The sequence below is a fragment of the Lampris incognitus genome, chromosome 16 (assembly GCF_029633865.1).
Source record: "Lampris incognitus isolate fLamInc1 chromosome 16, fLamInc1.hap2, whole genome shotgun sequence".
Lineage (NCBI taxonomy): Eukaryota > Metazoa > Chordata > Actinopteri > Lampriformes > Lampridae > Lampris > Lampris incognitus.
In genome coordinates, this window is record NC_079226.1 from 34,212,276 (window position 1) to 34,233,623 (window position 21,348).

The window sequence follows — 21,348 nt, forward strand, 5'->3', positions numbered from 1 at the left end:
CATTAATGACTCCAGTTAAGTGTTGTGCCAATTTCAAGGAGGATTGCAGTGCTGTACCCGCTGTACCCAGCACCAATTTCCTAAGAGTCTGAGCCATGGGCTGTTTCACACCAAAGGTGATCCCAGTAAAAAAAACATGTTTTTTTTTAGTTTGGTGTGAAATCAATCTCTGTCATTCATTAGGTCTAATATGAAAAACCCATTCTGGTAAAAAGTTCAATGGGTTGATTGTGTAGAAAAACCAGCAAACAGTAAAATTAAATTATAAAACATAAAAAAGCATGAAGATGAAGATTACGGTTAAAATGTGCTTCAACCATCTGATGACATTAAATTTGATAAACCAAACCTATTATTGTGTGCTGTGGCTCGAGATATTAAAGCTAAAGAAAATATTTCACTTAATTTTTCATGTAACGTTTATACAATCAAGTAGCTCCAAAAATGTAAAGTACTTTCATTATCAATTCAAAATGATTTTGAATTACAATTTCAGTTTGTAGCATCAACACACAGAAAGAAACACTCAAATAGCTGAGCTCTGAAAGAACAAAAATGTTTTAAAATGGCTGCTTTGTTCACAGTTAGGTGAGTGATTCATGAGGTTAGCCTGAATTTTCACAGAGAAATGCTTCAGCCATTCCTCTGCTTCATCAACAATCAGTTCCCGTATCCCCTCATGTAGCACTGATGCGCAACTTAACCCCGAAAAGCTTCGTCTGGTGAATATGATAGGGCGCAACCCTAAAACAAAGACATGCACATGCATAGGACCCACCTTGAGGTTCTGTCCATCGAAGGGCAGCGAGCCGCTGACAAGTGTGTACAGTATGACCCCCAGGCTCCAGACGTCTACCTCTGGACCGTCATACTTTTTCCCCTGGAAAAGCTCCGGGGCAGCGTAGGGCGGGGAGCCGCAGAACGTGTCAAGCTTGTTGCCCAACGTAAACTCATTACTGAAACCAAAGTCGGCTATCTTGATGTTCATGTCTGCATCCAACAGCAGGTTCTCTGCCTGTAGGCAAACAGATAAGAAAGTCAGATTAGGGAATTATAATCTAGATTAGGTAATCATAACCTTTATCTGGGAAAGCAACTATTTAGCATGCACGCTATTTTTCAGGACTGCACAATTTCTCATCCACACAGTATAACACATTTGCATTCAGAGGGCTGCCCGCTATAAGCACAGTCTTGCACTGGTGAAGACCGAGTAGCTCCACTGGAGCTAACAGAAGTTCACTGTCTTGTCATGGGCACACCAGAGCATTTCCTTCCGAATTCTGGAGTCTCAACTAACAATGAGTAACTTCACAAGCTAGTGCAATGACAGGAATTAAGTAAAACCAGTCAATGAGGGTGAAGCGCTCTCCCTCTAACGCAACACCTGTAAGACCAATTTTGCCTTAGTGTGATTAACAGGACGAGGTATACTGGGCTAATTAAATGAGTAAAATGATAGGGTGACATTAATTCTGTAAATGCTAGCTTGGCTTCCTTGGCTTTCCATTTCAAAATATTGTGTCATACTAAAAAGTGTGACTCTTTCGTTACCAAGTCTTCTGCTGGGTAACACTTGCAATAATTGGTTACACTGTATCACCGGCAATTGAAACTGTCAACTTTTTCTACTTGGCATCAAGATTTAACAAACCAATGGCCTTTACCACTCCTAAAACTAATATCCACAGTGAGGGTGCAAAGATCACTCTCCTCACAATACAAGGCCGGCAGCCATACCAACATATACCCTGGCTCTGCCAAATGACGGAAGCTAAGCAGATATGGGCCGGCGAGTACTTGGATGGGAGACCTCCCGGGAAAACCGAGTTGCTTCCGGAAGTGGTGTTGGTGGGCCATTAGGAGGCAGTCTTCCCTCTGGTCCTAATAAAAACAACAAATATCAAATCCCAATGCCCCAGTGCAGTGATGGGGATACTGCTGTAGGAGATGCCGTCCTTTGGCTGAGACATTAAACCGAGGTCCTGACTCACTGTGGTCATTAAAGATCCCATGGCACTTATCACAAAGAGTAGGGGGCTACCCGGTGTCCTGGCAAAGTTCCCAACCTGGCTCCCTCCATCTGGTCACCTAATCATCCCCTCATGTAATTGACTCAATTCCTCCCTCTCCACCTCAAGCTAATGTGTGGTGAGTGTTCTGGCGCAAAATGGCTGCTGTGCATCACCCGAGTGGGTGCTACACATTGATGGTGGTTGAAGTGAGTTACCCCCTTCAATGTGAAGCGCTATGGGTGTCTAGAAAAGTGTTATATAAATGTAATAATAATAATTATTATGGTGACCATTATCAATCAAAAATGATGAATTTCTATAGATAAATATATCTATAGAAAATGTACATCTAAATATATATTCCTCTGATGAACTTAATGGCCTACAATCCTCAGTTGGTGCCTGTGCTTCTTTGCTCATCCACTTTATGGCACAGACACACAGAGGCAGAGATGACGAGACACACTCCCCACTCACAAAAACACATACAGAGGGCAGTTGACAGCTCAGTGGTCCTCTCTCATTCCTCCTTTCATGGATCATTCATGAGGCAGAGCGGAGGAAGCTGTTTGGACATGCAGCTGCTGGGAGCAGAGGATATATTCCCTCTGATGGAGGGAAAATATATGGGCGCATCAATATTTATATCATATGGAAGCATATCGCTGTTTAACACTTGCAAAACGTGGGGGTCAATTTACACTACAACGTGTGCTGCAATGGGGAGCAGGTGAGAGGTCCGCCTACCTTCTCAAAGTCTGACTCATGCATGTAGGACCCCCCCCCACCAACCACACTGGAGATATAAGCCTTAGCCTAGCTAGCAACGTTTACCACATCAAAGTTTGATCCAGGGACCCAGGATGAGCAGACATGATTAATATAGGAAACAAGAGGCGCTTCGCTACCTTGCAAGCTTGAAGACAAACAAGACCCTTGAATTAGAATGGGAATGGAGGAGAATTAAACCACAGGTAATGGTGACATCAGCTCCCTAGACTATGACCCTTGAACCCAAAGTAGGTCACTTGCAATTAAGTGAAAAAGCTGAAATGAACTATACCTTTTACCAAGTTACTACCATTATTACTCTTTATCATTTAATGAACTGAAATATTTTATGTGTTTAATATCTTCTGTCCGCAGCGTATCTTTACCAACCAAAAAATTGCACATTTGATTATTCACTTACGAGTACTGCCATTCAAAGGTGCCATCAAATTCAGCTGAGACAGAGATGGATGGATGTCGTAACTGCCTCAATATCACAAAATAGATATTGTCCCCGTTTAACTTGTAATTTCGAAACCTTCAACATTGCCATATAGCTTTTAACCTGATATCATTTATGAGGCCTGTAATATTTATCTGGTATTATCTGGCATTAGTCAACTACTTAAGTTTGCATGGTAGAAATGACAACAAACAAAAGGAAGGTAGGGGGATCACTTCGAAGAGTAAACTATTTAAGTGAAACTACTAAGCTACAGTTGAAAGGTTCACACGCAAACAAATGTCCTATGATACTTTCGTATTGCTGGCCTGTTTGTGACAATAGCTTTTGGCAAATATTGGAATCATGAACTTTTGTACTTGCTGATTTTAATGGTTACTTTCTGGTGGGACTTTACCGGGAAAAACAACAGGGCACATAATGTTTTAATTCTTCACCAAGGCAGCCAAATGCAGAAGAATGAGGCAGGTAATGCCAAGTTTGTAGAGGAAGTGAAGTTGTGGCACACAATCAAATGCGGCAGACCTGGCTTCTAGAAGGCCTTTACAAATGGATACTACAACATCAACAAGCTTGAACTCACATTCACCTACGTTTTTTTTTTCTTCTTTTGTTTGTTTTTTGTTCAGCAGTAGTGGAGGGTGCTTCAACATCAGCACAGGTGACAGATGCAATTATCAGAATCAGCATAGGTGTCAGCAAGTTAAACAGTAGAACGACCATTTTCAGGACTGTAGTCTTAAAGGGAAACTTCACTGGTTTTCAACCTTATCTCTATCTATCTGAATTTGAGATATAGCGTGAAAAATGTCTGCAGTTGTTGCCGATTTTCTCTGTGTCTCTGGGACATAGTTGCAAAATCTGTTCTTCCAGCACCAATGTTGTAATTTGATGCGTCAGTGACGTAGTTGGTGTGACAGAGGAAGATGCAGAGGACAGGAAGAAATGGAAATGGCTGATCCGTTGTGGCGCGACCCCTAACCGGAGAAGCCAAAAGTAGTAGTAGTAGTGACGTAATTGGTAACAAGGAAGAACTACAGGCAAGTTCAGCTTAGATTTCTAGTCTCTGCCTCCGGTGGCTTGCTCTAGATGTCACTCAAAAACAAAACTTCCTGATCCTCTTTGCCTTGTATTGCAAACTAGCTATATTTGAAACAGTGAAAATGGCATCCCAAAATGGGACTGCAGAGGCAGTCCCATTTTGGGATGGGGATGAGGATACATTTCAGTGTTTTGGCTGACTCGGACATTCAACGGTATTTGTTCGAGTCAGAGTATATGACCAAAGAAATGCTGCGGAGCATGGCCGAGGCTGGTGCTGCATTAGCCAAGCAAGAGGATATAGCCAGCGGGGGGGGGGGGGGGGGGCATCCAGATTCCGAGCTAGCAAGATCAAACAGCGACTGGTGGTGCCTTTGCTCAAATTGCCCTCCGATGCCAACAGAAACTGAATCAATCTGCTACAATGAATTTCAGCGTGGGCAGGTTTTGTTGGATGCTGTCACTGACACCAACCCCGAGATGGCCCATATATGTGTTATTATGCATGAAAGTTTCACCCCGGGGAGTTTGGGGTAGCGTAGCGGTCTATTCCGTTGCCTGGCAATACGGGGATCGGCGGTTCGAATCCCCATGTTACCTCCAGCATGGTCGGGTGTCCCTACAGACACAATTGGCCATGCCTGCAGGTGGGAAGCCAGATGTGGGTATTTGTGCCTGGTCGCTGCACAAGCGCCTTCTCTGGTTGGTCGGGGAGCCTGTTCGGGGGGGGGGGACTGGGGGAATAGCGTGATCCTCCCACGTGCTACATCCCCCTGGTGAAACTCCTCACTGTCAGGTGAAAAGAAGCGGCTGGCAACTCCACATGTATCGTAGGAGGCATGTGGTAGTCAGTCTGCAGCCCTCCCCGGATCGGCAGAGGGGGTGGCGCAGCGACCGGGATGACTCGGAAGAGTGGGGTAATTGGCCAGGTGCAATTGGGAAGAAGGGGGGGGGGGTCCACACAAAAAAAAAAGAAGAAGCAAGTTTCACCCATCACATGGACAGAGGTATGTTAAAAACTTTCTTCAGGATCCCAAAGATAAACTGGAAAAGACAACCAAGAGCAACAGGGCCGCGAGGGCAGATGACCCATTGAGTGAGTATTTTATCATGTCTTGATGCATGCTCAATAATCCAGTTAAGGAAATCCCAGAAAGTTGAATCAGTTCCTCTGGACACAACATTTAGAAGGAGAAGCATTTCATCACTCATCTAAGTGACCTCTTCAGTCTCAACTGATTGCAGGTATCCCCACTCTTATAAACAATGCCGTGGCATAACGACCAAAGCCAATGATCTGTTTCATATGAAAATTGCCATGACCATTAACTAGAGTTACAATGGCCATGTGTACTTTTCACAGAGGACTGGGGTTTGGCCATTTATAATGTTGGAGGATACCTGCAGCCAGTCGAGACTGACAAAGTCAGTTGAGTGATGAAACATTTCTCCCCCTAAACATTATGTCCAGATGAATTAATTAAAATTTCTGGGAGTATTTTATCACCTAACTCTATGTTTTGGGCAACAAATTAACAGCTATAGGCTAGTCTGGGGATACACGGCAACGTCGGACAAGCGGTTTTCTCAACACGTTTGTACCAATTGCATAGCAACGTCTTGTTACCCAGATAAATTCTGTAGTATACTTTCCCATGTCTCATTAAATTTCCTGCTGGCAAGCACAGTCCGCTATGATACTGGCCAAAAAGTTGCCCAGTGTATCATCGCCCTTACGTTATTTATTGTCTTCACTTAGGTAACTTGCAATTACAACGACCACTGTAAAAAACCGAAACCAGCAGTTGCATAACAAACGAAACTGGCGATCACTTTAATATGCATGACAATCTGCACACATGAAAACTGTGTTAGATCGCCGTTTCAGTTGTTACGCAACTGTACTGTTCACAAGGGTAGGGATACCCGCAGTCAGCTGAGACTGACAAAGTCACGTAGAGGAGTGATGAAACGTGTCTCCCACTAAACTGTGTCCAGATGAACTGATTCAACTTTCCGGGAATAGCTGCTAACGTTACAGTACATGAACAGTACTTGCATAGCTTGCCGATGAATAACCACCTTCTTTCCTGTCTTTTGCTCTCTGCAGACAATATCGTCTGGCGGCTTATCTTTTTTTTTTTTGTTGAGTGGGTGCTACAAGGGGAGAAACTTGGCAAAGGGAGCTGCATCGTCTTGCCTGCCTGTGTCGTACACCGCATAAGAGCCAAGTATCCCTCCCTCAATGGTCAGTACAGAGGGCAAGCTGAAGTGGACCATGCAATCTGCAAGCCTTTGTGGACACTTTTACCTTGAAGCTTGTTGGGACTGATCTAGACTTTTTCTTGTTAAATCATGTGCAATATGCTAAACATCTGAATACTGAATTAACACGTAACATGTTGGTTTGATTAAAGTTGTATACACACACGCATGCACACACATACACACACAAACGAATTGCTTATTTTCACACTGATTACTATCAAAGTTGGCTGCAGAACACGTCTGGGACGTGTCAGTTGCATGCAAAAATCATACCCACTGGCTTATGCAGAAGTCATTGACGTTTTACTTTAGAGTCAAAATGCACTGTATTTTCTTGCGACACAGGGCGAATTAGTTTTTTTGGGAGTGTGATATATGGTTAAAAATGATTCGGGCGTCTGGGTAGCGTAGCGGTCTATTCCATCGCCTACCAACACAGGGATCACGGTTCAAATCCCCGTGTTACCTCCGGCTTGGTCACGCGTCCCTACAGACACAATTGTCCGTGTCTGCGGGGGCGGGAAGTCGAATGTGGGTATGTGTTGTGGTCGCTGCACTCTGGTCGGTTGGGGCGCCTGTTCGGTGGGGGTGGGGGGGGGGGGGTAGCAGGATCCTCTCACGTGCTACATCCCCCTGGCGAAACTCCTCACTGTCAGGGGAAAAGAAGCGGCTGCCAACTCCACATGTATCAGAGGAGACATGTGGTAGTCTGCAGCCGTTCCCGGATCAGCAGAGGGGGTGGAGCAGAGACTGGGGCGGCTCGGAAGAGTGGGGTCATTGGCCAGATGCAGTTGGGGGGGGGGATAAATAAATAAGTCATTTGTGGCAAAATGGGAAAGCTGTTGCCTTTGGGGTGTGTTTTCTAAGTGAGAAGGAATAATAGATTTAAAAAACTATTTCACCCGGTTATGGAAACAGGACGATTAAATAGAACCTGTTATTATTTTTTTTTAATTTAGGCCTTTAGTAAAAAATTCATAAAGACCAAAAAAAGATGAAATATCAACGCATAGTAAAAACATTTATATTTTTGCAGGACAAAGCTTCAGTAAATGCCAGTGTTCTTTCTCTCCATGGCCAAGACGTGTTATTTCAAAGGTAACTAGATCTATCTGCAACCTGGCATGACTGCCTGAGAAGACATTTTGAAGAAAACCCATTTCAAACTCAGTGACTATTCAAGGTTTTGCATGGCTAAAAAAAACTATCAGCATAATCATGAATACTTTGATCCCTACGGGGAAATTGGGTCATGGCACAGTTGCTCACATTGTAGATGAGGAAATATATAAGCACAAATGAAATTATGCCACCCAATGACTGCTGGGATAGGCTCCAGCATCCCCGCGACCCTGAAAGCAGGAGCAGTTTGGATAACGGATAGACGGATAGAAAAATAAGAAATATGTAAGAATATTGGAGAACGTACAGTATGAATGCAGTTCTAATACAGTATATAAACATACGCCAGAGTACTGCACAGTTGAAATATTATACGGTTATAAAGTTAAATTATTGTACGGTTAAGTCAGTATTGCACAACGGAAATGTAAATTATAAATCAAGGGGTTATGAAACCACTAACGGGGGTGAAATAAGTCCAAAGGGCCAACAATTGAATTGCCCTGTATTTTATATTTTTCCTTAGTCACTTTGCTAGACTTCTCAATCTGTCACTTTGGAAAACGGGACTAGTGCTTCGCAGTTGCTTTTTGTTTGGATGGTTTTGGGACTGCTGCAATGTTTGGGGGAGGAGCAGGCTGAGCGAGCAGGAGTGATGACGTCCAGACTTTGTAAGATAAGGTAGGGTCCCGACTTCGTGCAGTGACGAGTTCAACAAAGCACACTCTTAAGCTGTGCATGTGAGGTACGTAAACTGTCTTCACAACCCATTGCTTTGGCCTCCGACAGTAAACAAGCTTCTTTTACACCTCACCTGAAATAACAAAAAAATATATTTAAGGGAACATAACAGATGAAGACTTGGATGAACTTGTGCTCACTGTCATATTTTCATCACCTTTAAAATGGTGAGGGTGAAGTGTTCAGTTTATCTAAAAAAAAATAAAAAAGGAAATCAACTTGGGACGTTGATTGACAATGTAAATTGTCCACACTGATGTCTACATTGACATCAAGTGTTATAGTAATTGTATAAAAAATACCAACAAAATGTGTATGCGTTTTCTACCTTTGCGTTAGTGGCAGGCTTCCTCTTCACAATATTTTCATTGTGCTCAAAAACAGCAAGTTGCTCTCTTTCCCTTGGGCATGTACTTCAACCTGCAGTGTGGAGCACTTCCAGTGAAACTGGAATAAAAAAATCCCATTGTCTTCAGAAATGAGATTTCGACAACAATGTTGCTTTCAAAAAGTGACTGATGCAAAGTATAATGCCGTGGCTTCCATACAATGCTGCTGGCTTCCATAATGATATGAATAATATTAACTCATAATAATACGAATAATAATAATAATGAATAATAACTAACAATGGCAACCTACAATAAAAAAGCATGTCATACTGTAAGATAATGTGGCAATCAATATGTGGCAGGGGATACCCATCCCCAATACCCCAAAGTTTTCATTCACAAATTAGCATACTGTAATAATGTCCACCCAACTGCCAGCAATTAATAGGTAGGTGAAAAAAGGCTGCATGGAAATTCCATGGACAGCCGTACATCCGTTCATTTGTAGACGAAGCAGTAGGTACCAAGAGGCTAGGAAGCTACCTGCAAATCACCTATTTTTCACAATCACCATTCCAACTATTAGTGGCACATAACATTAGTTTACATTAGTTGGCTATAGTCAAGTCTTACCTCTGGAATGAGCTCACCTTGACTGTGGGCTGAAGCAGCAACAGGTTGTGCCACAGCTGGGCAAGCTGCCTGTGGCAGTAGAGGTAGAGGCAGTTTGTTCTTCCATCTACGGTGAAAAGAGTAAAAATAACTGTGATTAGCAGTTGTACCTGTAAACCATTTCAGTACTAAATAGAGCTGACACAATATGAAATTTTGCATGTTATGCATTCAGTGTAACTAATGTTAGCTAAAAACAGCTTACCTCTATTCGACCTTGCTTCTCTGGGGGTTCTCCATTGCCATGGCCAATATCGCTTCCAAAAAGAGTGGGAACAGCAATTTCTTAAGCAATTTCTTGATGCTTCCTCCCATCGGCTCTGACTGTATGTCCCTATTGTAATCATCTGCTGCAAAATGCAAAGAGCATACCCGAAGATTTCCCAGTAATGATGTTGGTGTGTTCTTGTCATATTCGGGACTTTTTAATCACTTGGAGCCATTCTTTGCACCATTCAACATCTGTTGGTAATCGGTGGTCGTTTACGCTTACTTCCTCCTCTTCTTTTTGTAGTTGTCGCATCCAGGCACGATACAATGAGAAGGCATGTTTGTTGTCAAATCTAATCCAATTCATGTCGTTTTTCAGTTTTCTGATCGAAGAGCGAAGATTATAAGATGGCATTCTTTGTACACAGAGCTGCAAGAAACACCCGCCTCCATGAGCTGGGTGGGCTTTGGAGGGATTTGGGGTTTGGGTGGCATAAGTTCACGCACAATGCATCCTGATACATGCAGGCACGGGTGGTGCAGCTCCGCAGGCAAGAAAACTCAGATTTCTCTGTCAATATAGCATTTACTGAGGAATTTATTGCGTCAATTGACTTTGTGCTCAACACTTGATTGGACATCCACATAAAAACTGGTGAAGTTTCCCTTTATGTGACCAATGGCAGAAATGAAAATACGTCAAAAGGCTGTGGAACAGTAAATATATTTGAACAGTTGTCACACTTCTTTAGTGCGACCCGTGCTGTATGAACGCACTTTTCCTCAAGCCGCCGTGAATTACAAGTGGATTCCTTCATTTAATTTTCAAATAATGTCACCTCCTTACAGCGTCCCTTCCCTTCCGCTAGACCTTTTACAGTTGTCCCTACAGGAAAACGACTTGTGGGTAGTTGGTAGAGGGAGAGCTTTGATTGACAGCTCTTGTGTCCACTCACCTTGAGATCTCTGTGAACTATGTGCTTCTGATGGCAGTACTGCACCGCTGACACTATCTGCAGGAGACAAAGAGTCACAGATCAGTTCGATTGTCTGGCCGTCTGTACGAAAATAAGTTGGGACAAAGGATGGTGCTGTGGGAGAGATGAGGTCTAGACAGTGGCTCTCAGTCATGAGTTCTGGACCTCCTATGGGATGATTTGTGAGTGGTATGCCCAAAAAAAAAACAAAAAAAACAAAAAAAAACAAAAAAAAACTATTAAAACACAAGATTATCGTTTATCTGAGGTTGGTTTTTCGGTGGAAGAATGAAAATATGGTGCCTCTGCTTTCTCCAATAATTATTCAGGTAAAAACCATGAAGGATAAAATAAAGTTTTCCAATATGACTGAGGCAAATTTGTAATTAATTTGCTTTATAATTTTTTATGAGGCAAATTTGTAAAAATAAAAAATTTGAAAATTTTTTTTTATAAGGCACTACTACTACTTTCAGCTGCTCCCGTTAGGGGTTGCCACAGCGGATCATCCGTTTCCACTTCTTTTTATAAAGGCAAATTTGTAAAAAAAATAATCATTTGCCTTATAATTGAAAAAACTACAAATTTGCCTTATAAAACTTGAAATTATAAATCTGCCTTATGCTGTAATTTGTAATTACAAATTTGCCTAATTTGTAATTGCAAATTTGTAACAATATTAACTGAGGTAAATTTGTAATTTGTGATATTGGGCTATACAAATAAAATTGATCTGATATGATTTGACTGTGAGTTTTACATATAGGCACTAGACACCAGAACCACTGGTGTAGGCTAAGAGGGAGGAAGAGACACAACACAAACGGATGTGGGTGGAGACTATAGGTGAGTGACAAAAACAGGGTTTCCTGTGTCAGAGTTCCTATAACATCCTGCAGTGAATCCAAGTACAGAGAAGCCATGATACATTGTCAGTGTTTTGGAAACCAAGGTTCTTGAACATTATTTTGAGGCCCGTCTTTGATTTACCAATGGACTCAATTTTGTTGGCTCGAATTAGTTTGTATGTTTGTCTTTAGTAGTTTGGTTTTATTTCTAATTTACTGCACATGTTATCATTTATCCTGTGAAGCACATTATTGTTTTCAATGTGGCTTTATGACTAAAGGCTATTACCATTCACTAGAGCAGAAGTCTAGTGATAATATCTACACAGCAAGAAGGCCTGAACAGGGGGCTTGGTCTGTGAGCAATAGTTCTGGCTTGAAAAAGCCTCGAACCTTACTTTAGACACAAATGATAGTGTGGTTTGAAAATCTCTTATCTTGTCACAAAAAAGGGCCCCTGTGTGTAACGCATGGTCTGTGAGCATGGTCAGTGAGAGATAACGGATGAGGAAGGAGCTGGGTTTTGACATGTCGTATAAGTCATAACTCTTCTGTGACAGCCCTGCCCCCTGGGGCTGGACCCGGGACACGAAACTATCTGGGTTATGGCCAGAAGGAAGGGGGTGAATCCAGAGCACTGCAGGGAAAATAAAACAAAATAACTCTGGGTACCTGTCTAAATTTAGCCCTGGCCTCTTTTTCCTTCATTCTTCCATGTGCTACCAGGTAGTCAAAGACCTCTCCTGCAACAGAGAGAAATAGAGAGGGAGAGAGACAGGAAGCAGAAAGTGAGGATTGGAAGGATTAAGGGGGAGGTTAAAATGACAGAATCGGGTAGACGGGGGGGGGGGCAATGGAGCAAACAATTACAAATCACAGTATAAATGTTCAAATAGTAGAGCAAAAGAATAATAATACAACCCGAATTTATCTTTTCTTATCCAGAGAAAACAGACTGAACACACTCCATTTCCAGCAACCCAACATTTACTTCATGATAACTACATGGTAAACTTATCCACCACAACTTTTTCAAAGCAGCTAGCAAATTTGTGTCATCCATGTGTATGGTCAGAGGGCGTTTCTGGACTAAGCTCTGTGTGTGTGTGTGTGTGTGTGTGTGTGTGTGTGTGTGTGTGTGTGTGTGTGTGTGTGTGTGTGTGTGTGTGTGTGTGTGTGTGTGTGAGGGCTATCCGGGAGGCACAAGCTGCTGTCAAGCACAGCTCAGACGGAAGACCCTTTCCTCTGCCCACTCTCCTGTGAGCTTCCCTTTGCACACTTCCAGCCAAAACGTGACTGTGCTCTCTCGTGTTTCGGTTGTAATTAAGTTATTGGCTTGTGTAAGACGGAGAATGGGACCAATTTATAGACAACTCGTAACAAAACAGTCCCCCCTCGTCTGCTGGACCCTTGAAAACCTCCCACTTGCTCAACGTTAACCTGCAGAGGCGGCTGGTGTGTGTGTGTGTGTGTGTGTGTGTGTGCGCGCGCCCAAACTCAATTGCAAACAACAAAATGGACCAGGTAATGTCTTACAGCTGGTACGTGAAGAGCACAGGACATGGAAAATAGAAAGAAACAAAACTAAAAATCCCTGGTCAAAACATGCCTGATGATTTGACAGGCATTTGTTCCAAGTTACTAATAAAACCAAACACATCAAGTCAAAATATGTTGAAATGCCCCCTTGTAGCAAGACCGTCCAGATTAAAGCAACAGTGCACAGGTAACTTATGAGGGAAACGCTGCTCTTCAGGTGTCCAAAATGTCAGTGCTTCAAACCCATACTGCTGTGCCACAGACCCAACTGAAATGCTCCTGTGGGATTTTGCTTGAATTCAAAGAAAAGGAATGTACGAGAAAGAAAATACCCTAACCTCATTAAAATCTAATGCAATTGGCCGATGATCATGGCTCCCCATCTCCAAGTTAATGTGATTTCCTCCTTTGCCAGAGGGTCTTTAATTCGTTGCCTCCTTTTCACTTTAGCAGTCTTGCCGTGACCTTTCTAAGAAATCAATAGCGAGATGTGCCTTTTATGTGTTGTGTATGTGCAATGCAGCATTTAAAAAGGTTAAGGACCATTATGCTCTCTTGACAACGCTCTCATTACAACGAAGTGCCCGTCACAGCCAGGTGGTTGGAGATTCTGAAGAGCGAGATTTCATTTAAAGCCGTTTTAAAAAGGAGATGGTGTGGGACTTTCAGCCCACTGCAAAAACTAAACGCATCCAATATGGCCATTCTACGAAGGCCTTTATGCTGACACGCCAAATACCCATATTGACAAAATAATACTACCTGGTGTTATCAAAGAAAGTTGAATCAGTTCATCTGGACACGTTTATTCAGAGAAACTTCTCATCACTCATCCAAGTGACCGGTTCAGTCTCAATTGACTGCAGGTATCCCCACCCTTATAAACAACATAGTTGTATTACGACCGAAACCAACAATCAGTTTCATATGCAATAGGCGTAACCATTAACTAGAGTTTCAATGGCCATGTGTACTATTCACAGAGGATTTGGGAATGTTTGCAATCACAGCATTGTAAGATGGTGACAGATGTACTCTCAGGCCCCCCCTCGGTTCAGGGACGGTCGTTCCTTCTTCACATAGATGGCTTCTATGATTTCCTGTTCGAACCAGCATTACTCCCTATCAAGGATGTGCACATCCTCATCCTTGAAAGAGTGGCCACTGGAGTCCTGGCCTGATGTGTTAGCTCTCCTGTGTTGTACCACCCTCTTGGCCAACGTCTGTTTAGTTTCCCCGATGTACAAGTCACGGCGATCCTCCTGGCACTTAACAGCGTACACTATATTGCTCTGTTTGTGCCGGGGGACCCGATCATTGAGGTGGACCAATTTCTGGTGCAGCGTGTTTTGGGGTTTGAAAGGAACTGAGATGCAGTGTTTGGAAAATACGCCTCAACTGTTGCCGACATTCCCGCCACATAACAGAATCGCCACTCGTTTACGCTTAGGCAGCTGTTGACCTTCTCCTCTCTTCGATGCGCTGGTACACTGTTTGGGCGTCTTCCTGGCTTTGACAAACGCCAGGGGAGGAGGGGTAAGAGTACATCTGTCGCCATCTTACAATGCTGGGATTGCAAACATTCCCAAATCCTCTGTGAATAGTACACAAGGCCCTTAAACTCTAGTTAATGGTCATGCCTATTTGCATATGAAACTGCAGCTGTATTGTTTATAAGGGTGGGGATACCTGCAGTCAGTTTAGACTGAAGAGGTCACTTAGATGAGTGATGAAACGTTTCCCTCAATAAACGCTGTGTCCAGATGAACTGATTCAACTTTCTTTGATTTTTTAACTTGAATTATTGAACAGGCATAAAGACATTACTTTGTGTTAATTCCTTAATATATGAAAAAAAAAACCCAATGGTTTCTTTAAATTTGGCATCCTTCAAAATTGTCTTTGGAGCTCAAGACGGCTTTAGACTTTCACAAATATTTTATTGCTGGATTTAATTTTACACCTGCAATCATTTTGTGAGAGCAGCTGTGGCATTTCTTCAGTTGGCGTGTATCTTATTTAGAAGTGAAACTCTCCATACAGCTGACATAAAATACCCGCAATAACTGTCAACATTAGGTCGATGGATGAGGTTAAAAAAGGAGAGCTAAAGCATATGTGCTTAGACCCACCTCTCAATGAGTATAGGCGGAGCAAATGAAATCCCTGTGCAGATCGACGGTGGTTACGGTGATAGCAGTGGCATGACCACCGCTTCCTGTGTCAGTGTGCGATATTGTCATTAGCAAAAGGGTTGTGCTGAAAAGTGACATGGGTGTGTTTCTCACCTCCACTAGCATATTCCATCACCAGGTAGAGGGTCCGCTCTGTCTCTATCACCTCAAACAGTTTGACTGAGAGAGACAGACAGACAGACAGACAAACAGACAGACAGACACTCAGTGAAATTCAATCACATTGGAATCCAATTGTCAAATCTCAACATTTAAATTTACACAAAAATGGTAATAACGGTTTGAATCTTTGTTTTTAAAGTGAGCTAAATATGAAGGACACAGAAAGAACGATTGCTACATGGGTGAGGGAGAGGGAAAAAAAAGCACATTTGTGTTCGTACGGTTTTTCATGTATGAACAACATGAGCAAGGCGAACGCTGCTCAATATTTAGCACACAGTTGAAAAGCTGCCCTCTCTCTACCCACAACATGTTCAGCTAGCTGATATAAAAGACTGCATGATGAGTGGCTGAGCACTCCACAGCTAAATATAGATGAGGTGGGATGATTTAAAGAGCGTGCAAGAGAAACTAAGTCCACTGGTTTGTAAATGCTTACTACTGCCCTGGTAATTATAATCACATTTCTGCAGAGGAAATCGTGGCGTGTGGGGGAGGGAAATTAAAAGTAATCAGCAGGGAATCCCATCTCTTAAACACAAACGCAGTCTGTAGTCCATGTGTGCTTTGGGTTTGAGTACAAGTATTTGTGAATGTATGTGTCTGTGTGTAGGGTAAATGAAACCTTGCTTCATCTCCTAACTGGCTTCTGTGTTTATAGGAGCCTCTACACTGTCAACCAGTAGAACTGCTTATTCAATTTCCAGGGACGCTTCTATTTTTAAATCATCTGTAGTGTTTTGTATATGTTTAAATACGTGTGTGTGTGTGTGTGTGTGTGTCTCATGTACTTACCTATATTGGGATGATTCAAGATCTTCATTATTCTTACTTCTCTGAAAAGCTGAGGGACAAAGGAAAGAAAGACATGATTCACTCGGCCCATTTCAACTCCATCCAACAGCCATTTTCTCACCTGAAAACCAATGAATTGACGCACAAAGCTCGTCTTTTTGACGTGAGACCAAGAATCTGGAGCTCTTGGCGAATTCGTGGATATCTTTCTTTCAGTTTGAAAACTTTGATATCTGAACCCAAAATATGTGGCTAGTTCCAACAAGGAGTTCCAAGAGTAGATCTAGTTTTAAATAATTCTTTAAATCTATGGAGCTGCACTCATTAGGCATCGAACAATGAGCTGAGCTCACTTTGACGTGACATGTTAATACATCATCCTAGCACAAGAATGTGTTTTTTTTTATAGCATTTACCTACATTTTGCCTGATTTTATTATTCTTGAACATACTCGGTGAGACAATGAGAAAAATTAATAGTTACGATCATCATGATGCTTTTCTAAGATATTTTATAACTTGGGAACATGAGTTCTAGCCCCAACCACGGGTCCCAGGCCAGGACTCGACAGTCTAGACCCATCTACAGGCCAGTGGCCCCTCTTTAAAGGATGAGGATGTGCCCATCTTTGATACGGAGGAACGCTGGTTTGAATGGGAAATCAAAGAAGCCATCTATGTGAAGAGGGAAGGACCAGCCCTGAACTGAGAGGGGTGGCTAAGAGTACATCTGTCAGGGGCGCCTCAGTGGCCCACCTAGTAGAGCATGTACCATATAAGGCTGAGTCCTTACCACAGTGGCCTGGGTTCGAATCCAGCCCAAGCCATTTTCGCTGCATGTCATCCCCTCTCTCTCTCTCCCCTGCCTTTCCTGTCTCTCTCAACTATTGCTGTCTAAAAAAGGTGGAAAATGCCAAAAATAAATAAATATACACTACCGTTCAAAAGTTTGGGATCACCCAAACAATTTCGTGTTTTCCATGAAAAGTCACACTTATTCACCACCATATGTTGTGAAATGAATAGAAAATAGAGTCAAGACATTGACAGGGTTAGAAATAATGATTTGTATTTGAAATAAGATTTTTTTTACATCAAACTTTGCTTTCGTCAAAGAATCCTCCATTTGCAGCAATTACAGCATTGCAGACCTTTGGCATTCTAGCTGTTAATTTGTTGAGGTAATCTGGAGAAATTGCACCCCACGCTTCCAGAAGCAGCTCCCACAAGTTGGATTGGTTGGATGGGCACTTCTTTGAGCAGATTGAGTTTCTGGAGCATCACATTTGTGGGGTCAATTAAACGCTCAAAATGGCCAGAAAAAGAGAACTTTCATCTGAAACTCGACAGTCTATTCTTGTTCTTAGAAATGAAGGCTATTCCATGCGAGAAATTGCTAAGAAATTGAAGATTTCCTACACCGGTGTGTACTACTCCCTTCAGAGGACAGCACAAACAGGCTCTAACAGGTACTATTTAATGAAGATGCCAGTTGGGGACCTGTGAGGCGTCTGTTTCTCAAACTAGAGACTCTAATGTACTTATCTAAGAACAAGAATAGACTGTCGAGTTTCAGATGAAAGTTCTCTTTTTCTGGCCATTTTGAGCGTTTAATTGACCCCACAAATGTGATGCTCCAGAAACTCAATCTGCTCAAAGAAGTGCCCATCCAACCAATCCAACTTGTGGGAGCTGCTTCTGGAAGCGTGGGGTGCAATTTCTCCAGATTACCTCAACAAATTAACAGCTAGAATGCCAAAGGTCTGCAATGCTGTAATTGCTGCAAATGGAGGATTCTTTGACGAAAGCAAAGTTTGATGTAAAAAAAATCTTATTTCAAATACAAATCATTATTTCTAACCTTGTCAATGTCTTGACTCTATTTTCTATTCATTTCACAACATATGGTGGTGAATAAGTGTGACTTTTCATGGAAAACACAAAATTGTTTGGGTGATCCCAAACTTTTGAACGGTAGTGTATATATTGAAAAAAAAAGGTACATCTGTCACCATCTTTACAATGTTGTGATTGTAACTATTCCCCAATCCTGTGACTAGTACACGTGGCTATTTTAACTCTAATTAATGGTCCAGCAATTTGAATATGAAACCAATTGTTGTTTTCAGTCGTTATGCCAGTGTATTGTTTATAAGGGTGGGGACACCTGCAGTCAGCGGAGACTGAGGAGGTCACTTAGATGAGTGATGGAACCTTTCTCTCTCAATAAACTGTGTGCCCAGATGAACCGATTTAACTTTCTGTGATTCACCATTGGTTTTTTTAGTCACCTTGGGCATGGTGCCATAATGACAGCAATCCCTCTGCAGACAAACAGCGCCGCTTCCGTTTCAAAGTGTTTAGGAAATGTTTTCACATGTGGATGTGAGCAAGTGTGGCTATCTCCCTTATTGGGAAAAATGTGGGGGTTTGAAAGGACTTAAAACATGCAGGGTCACCTCCCACCAGACCCGCTAATACTTAAGAGGCTCTGTCACCAAATGCTCCCTGCCCATCAGCTTTCAGACTGACCAGACCAGCAGATCCGTCAAGGCCAAAAATACTTTTAAGTCTTCTGTGGTTTAGGAGAATAAAAGGAACTAAGTGCTTTTCGTTATTACCCCCCCCCCTTTTCTCCACAATTGTACTTGGCCAATCACCCCGCTCTCCGAGCCGTCCCGGTTGCTGTTCCACCCCCTCTGCCGATCTGGAGAGGGCTGCAGACTACCACATACCTCCTCCGATACATGTGGAGTCGCCAGCCGCTTCTTTTCACCTGACAGTGAGGAGTTTCACACCCCGACTGACCAGAGGAGGCGCTAGTACAGCGACTAGGACACATACCCACATCCGGCTTCCCACCAGCAGACACAGCCAATGTAGGGACGCCCAACCAAGCCGGAGGGAACATGGGGATTCGAACCGGCCATCCCCGTGTTGGTAGGCAACGGAATAGACTGCCACTCCACCCAGACGCCCCTAAGTGCTATTCATTATTGATCTACTGTTAACTACATCTTTCTCTTTCCCACTCTCTCTATCCTCTCTTCCATGAAAAAGGCATCTATCTTTCATAAAGCAGGAGAGGCCACTGGTGCCATCATTGTGCCAGTTAGCTTATTGACAGGAAAAACAGATGGTTCTGCAGTCACAGAACACATAAACAAACACACACACACGTTTATAAATGCTACCTAATAAAGGAATGCAGGCAGTATATGGATGGAATAAAAAATAGGGAGGTCCTGATATGATTCTCTTCATTAGATCACTAACTCTGAGAAAGGCATCAAGTCAAAATAAGCTAGTTTGATGATAAAAACGCTTTATTTACATGAACAGAAAAGTGGGTGATTGGCAACAAAAAACTCAAAGCCAGGCTCCAACCCTTGGTGCCTCGAGCACAGGGCACATGCCCTTGCCTGCGGTGTAACCAGGATGCCCTGTGAAACCCTTCTGTGCTGAGGGCTGTATTCCTGGTGCCCGAGAGGCAAGCAGATGGTGACAAACAGTGGGCGATGTTTCTACATTCAGCAAGACACTGTAAACCCCTACTGCTTGAATGCACTCAGTTACAAGATGTGAGAAATACACTGTTTATCCCGTGACTCCCATTGTACTATATGTAGGGCCCTGTTGATGCTGCTGCACCACACGTACTGTGTAGCTGCAACAATACCGCCAAGACAAATCCATTTAGCTTTGTTGTATATGGTGATAAATGAGGTTTTGATTCTGATTTTGTTCCAAGACGACATGCTAGGCGGCTGCTCCTATGAATACTATACAGTAGACGCCAACAATCTCCTGTTGGCTTTTACGTTTGTAAAGTTGATATAGTACCATTTATATGCAGACATGATCAAAATTCTCTGGAATTTGCACCAGTTTCTCACGTACAGAACTCCATTTTTCTAACAATTTTATTAATTTTATATTACTCAACTCAACATGCCAAACTCCTGGACAGTCAAAACTTATTTGGCAAAAACAAACAGATTCTGATGTCCTATCCTGTGCATCAGTATTCAGATTGTTTCGTTTTTAATTAATTCCCCTCTGTAAATACAAGGGGAGTGTGTTATTTTTGCTCGAGAGGGGATGTCCTAACCTCGCACCCCTCCTTTATTACCGTGTAGAGGGACAGAGCTTGAGCAGTAGTGCTAAATTAGTAGGCTGAAATACAGACAGATAAAATAATGGATATAGACAAGTCTTTTACTTATCCCGGACAGAAATACAACTGTGCAAAATATTATACCAAAGGGGGTGAGAGAAAAAAAAAAAGACTTCAGACATATGTTCCCTAAATATGGCTTTGACGTAGCAATCTTCTTTGGTAGCTCCAGCTCTGGAGACACCGGGATGATAAATCTCTCTTTATTGCTGGTTCAGCTACCACTCGTGGGTTAATTGAGACAGCAATCACTGAGGCATTCGGCACAAAGCGGAGTGCTTTTGGAAGACATGGAAACAAAACAGAGCCAGGAGTGTGTCTGGCTTCTGAAATTGAAAAGAAGATCTGCAGTGCTAGACTGTGACTGAGGTATACCCTCACTGTCATTACACAGCTCTGCCCATCATTATACTGAAAATACTTTTCCAAGAGCTGCAACAAATAGGGAGGTATAAATCGCAGCCCTGTTTTCCACATGACAGTGAAAACCCCGTCCTAGTTGCTCAGGGAGGATGGTTTATTTTCATGCTGTCTGTATCACAAGAGGAAACTATATTGGATACTAGCGGACAATAATAACAGTACACCTGCGTCAAACAGGATCAAATAATGGGTTGAGCGTTTGGTGTAAACTTGTTGTGAATAAAAGGTTACTGGGTTTAACAGCACTGGGAAAATCCAGTAAATCATTGGTCAGAGAAACACAGCCTCAACTGCATTTCTGATTCTTTCCTGTAATTGTTCCAAATTTTCTGGCACTCTTGTGCTCTGGGTGACAAACCTCACCCAAATGGCACCTTTTGTGGACAAAAACAAACCACAAACTGGCCAATCCTCAAAGCAGAAGAGAACAAAAGCGAGTGAATCACCACTTAAAACAACCCAGTCAGCCAGGAACGTAAACCTGCATCACAAAGCTGCTGGTGATCCAAGACATACCACCGCAGTGATGCAACGATGTCTTGCTTTCCAACCTGCGTCATGCATCTTGTGATCAATATGACATACCTCGAGGCTCGA

General features: G+C 42.6%; 1 protein-coding gene and 1 long non-coding RNA gene across 6 annotated transcripts in view; both read right to left on the reverse strand.

Annotated features, from left to right (window-relative positions):
- mark3a (MAP/microtubule affinity-regulating kinase 3a) overlaps positions 1–21,348 on the reverse strand; it is a 53,453-nt gene that overhangs the window by 24,732 nt on the left and 7,373 nt on the right. For all 5 annotated transcript variants that reach the window (XM_056296405.1, XM_056296402.1, XM_056296404.1 and 2 more), the window contains exons 4-8: positions 16,152–16,200; positions 15,288–15,353; positions 12,133–12,203; positions 10,592–10,648; positions 779–1,015 (exon numbers count right to left, since the gene is read on the reverse strand). In XM_056296405.1, the coding sequence (XP_056152380.1) occupies positions 779–1,015; positions 10,592–10,648; positions 12,133–12,203; positions 15,288–15,353; positions 16,152–16,200 (480 nt within the window). The remainder of the gene's footprint in view (positions 1–778; positions 1,016–10,591; positions 10,649–12,132; positions 12,204–15,287; positions 15,354–16,151; positions 16,201–21,348) is intronic.
- On the reverse strand, positions 8,756–10,243 carry LOC130126775 (uncharacterized). Its single transcript, XR_008811734.1, has 3 exons — positions 9,631–10,243; positions 9,404–9,492; positions 8,756–8,868 (listed from the first exon to the last, which is right to left on the reverse strand). It is a non-coding gene; the product is annotated as an uncharacterized LOC130126775 (long non-coding RNA).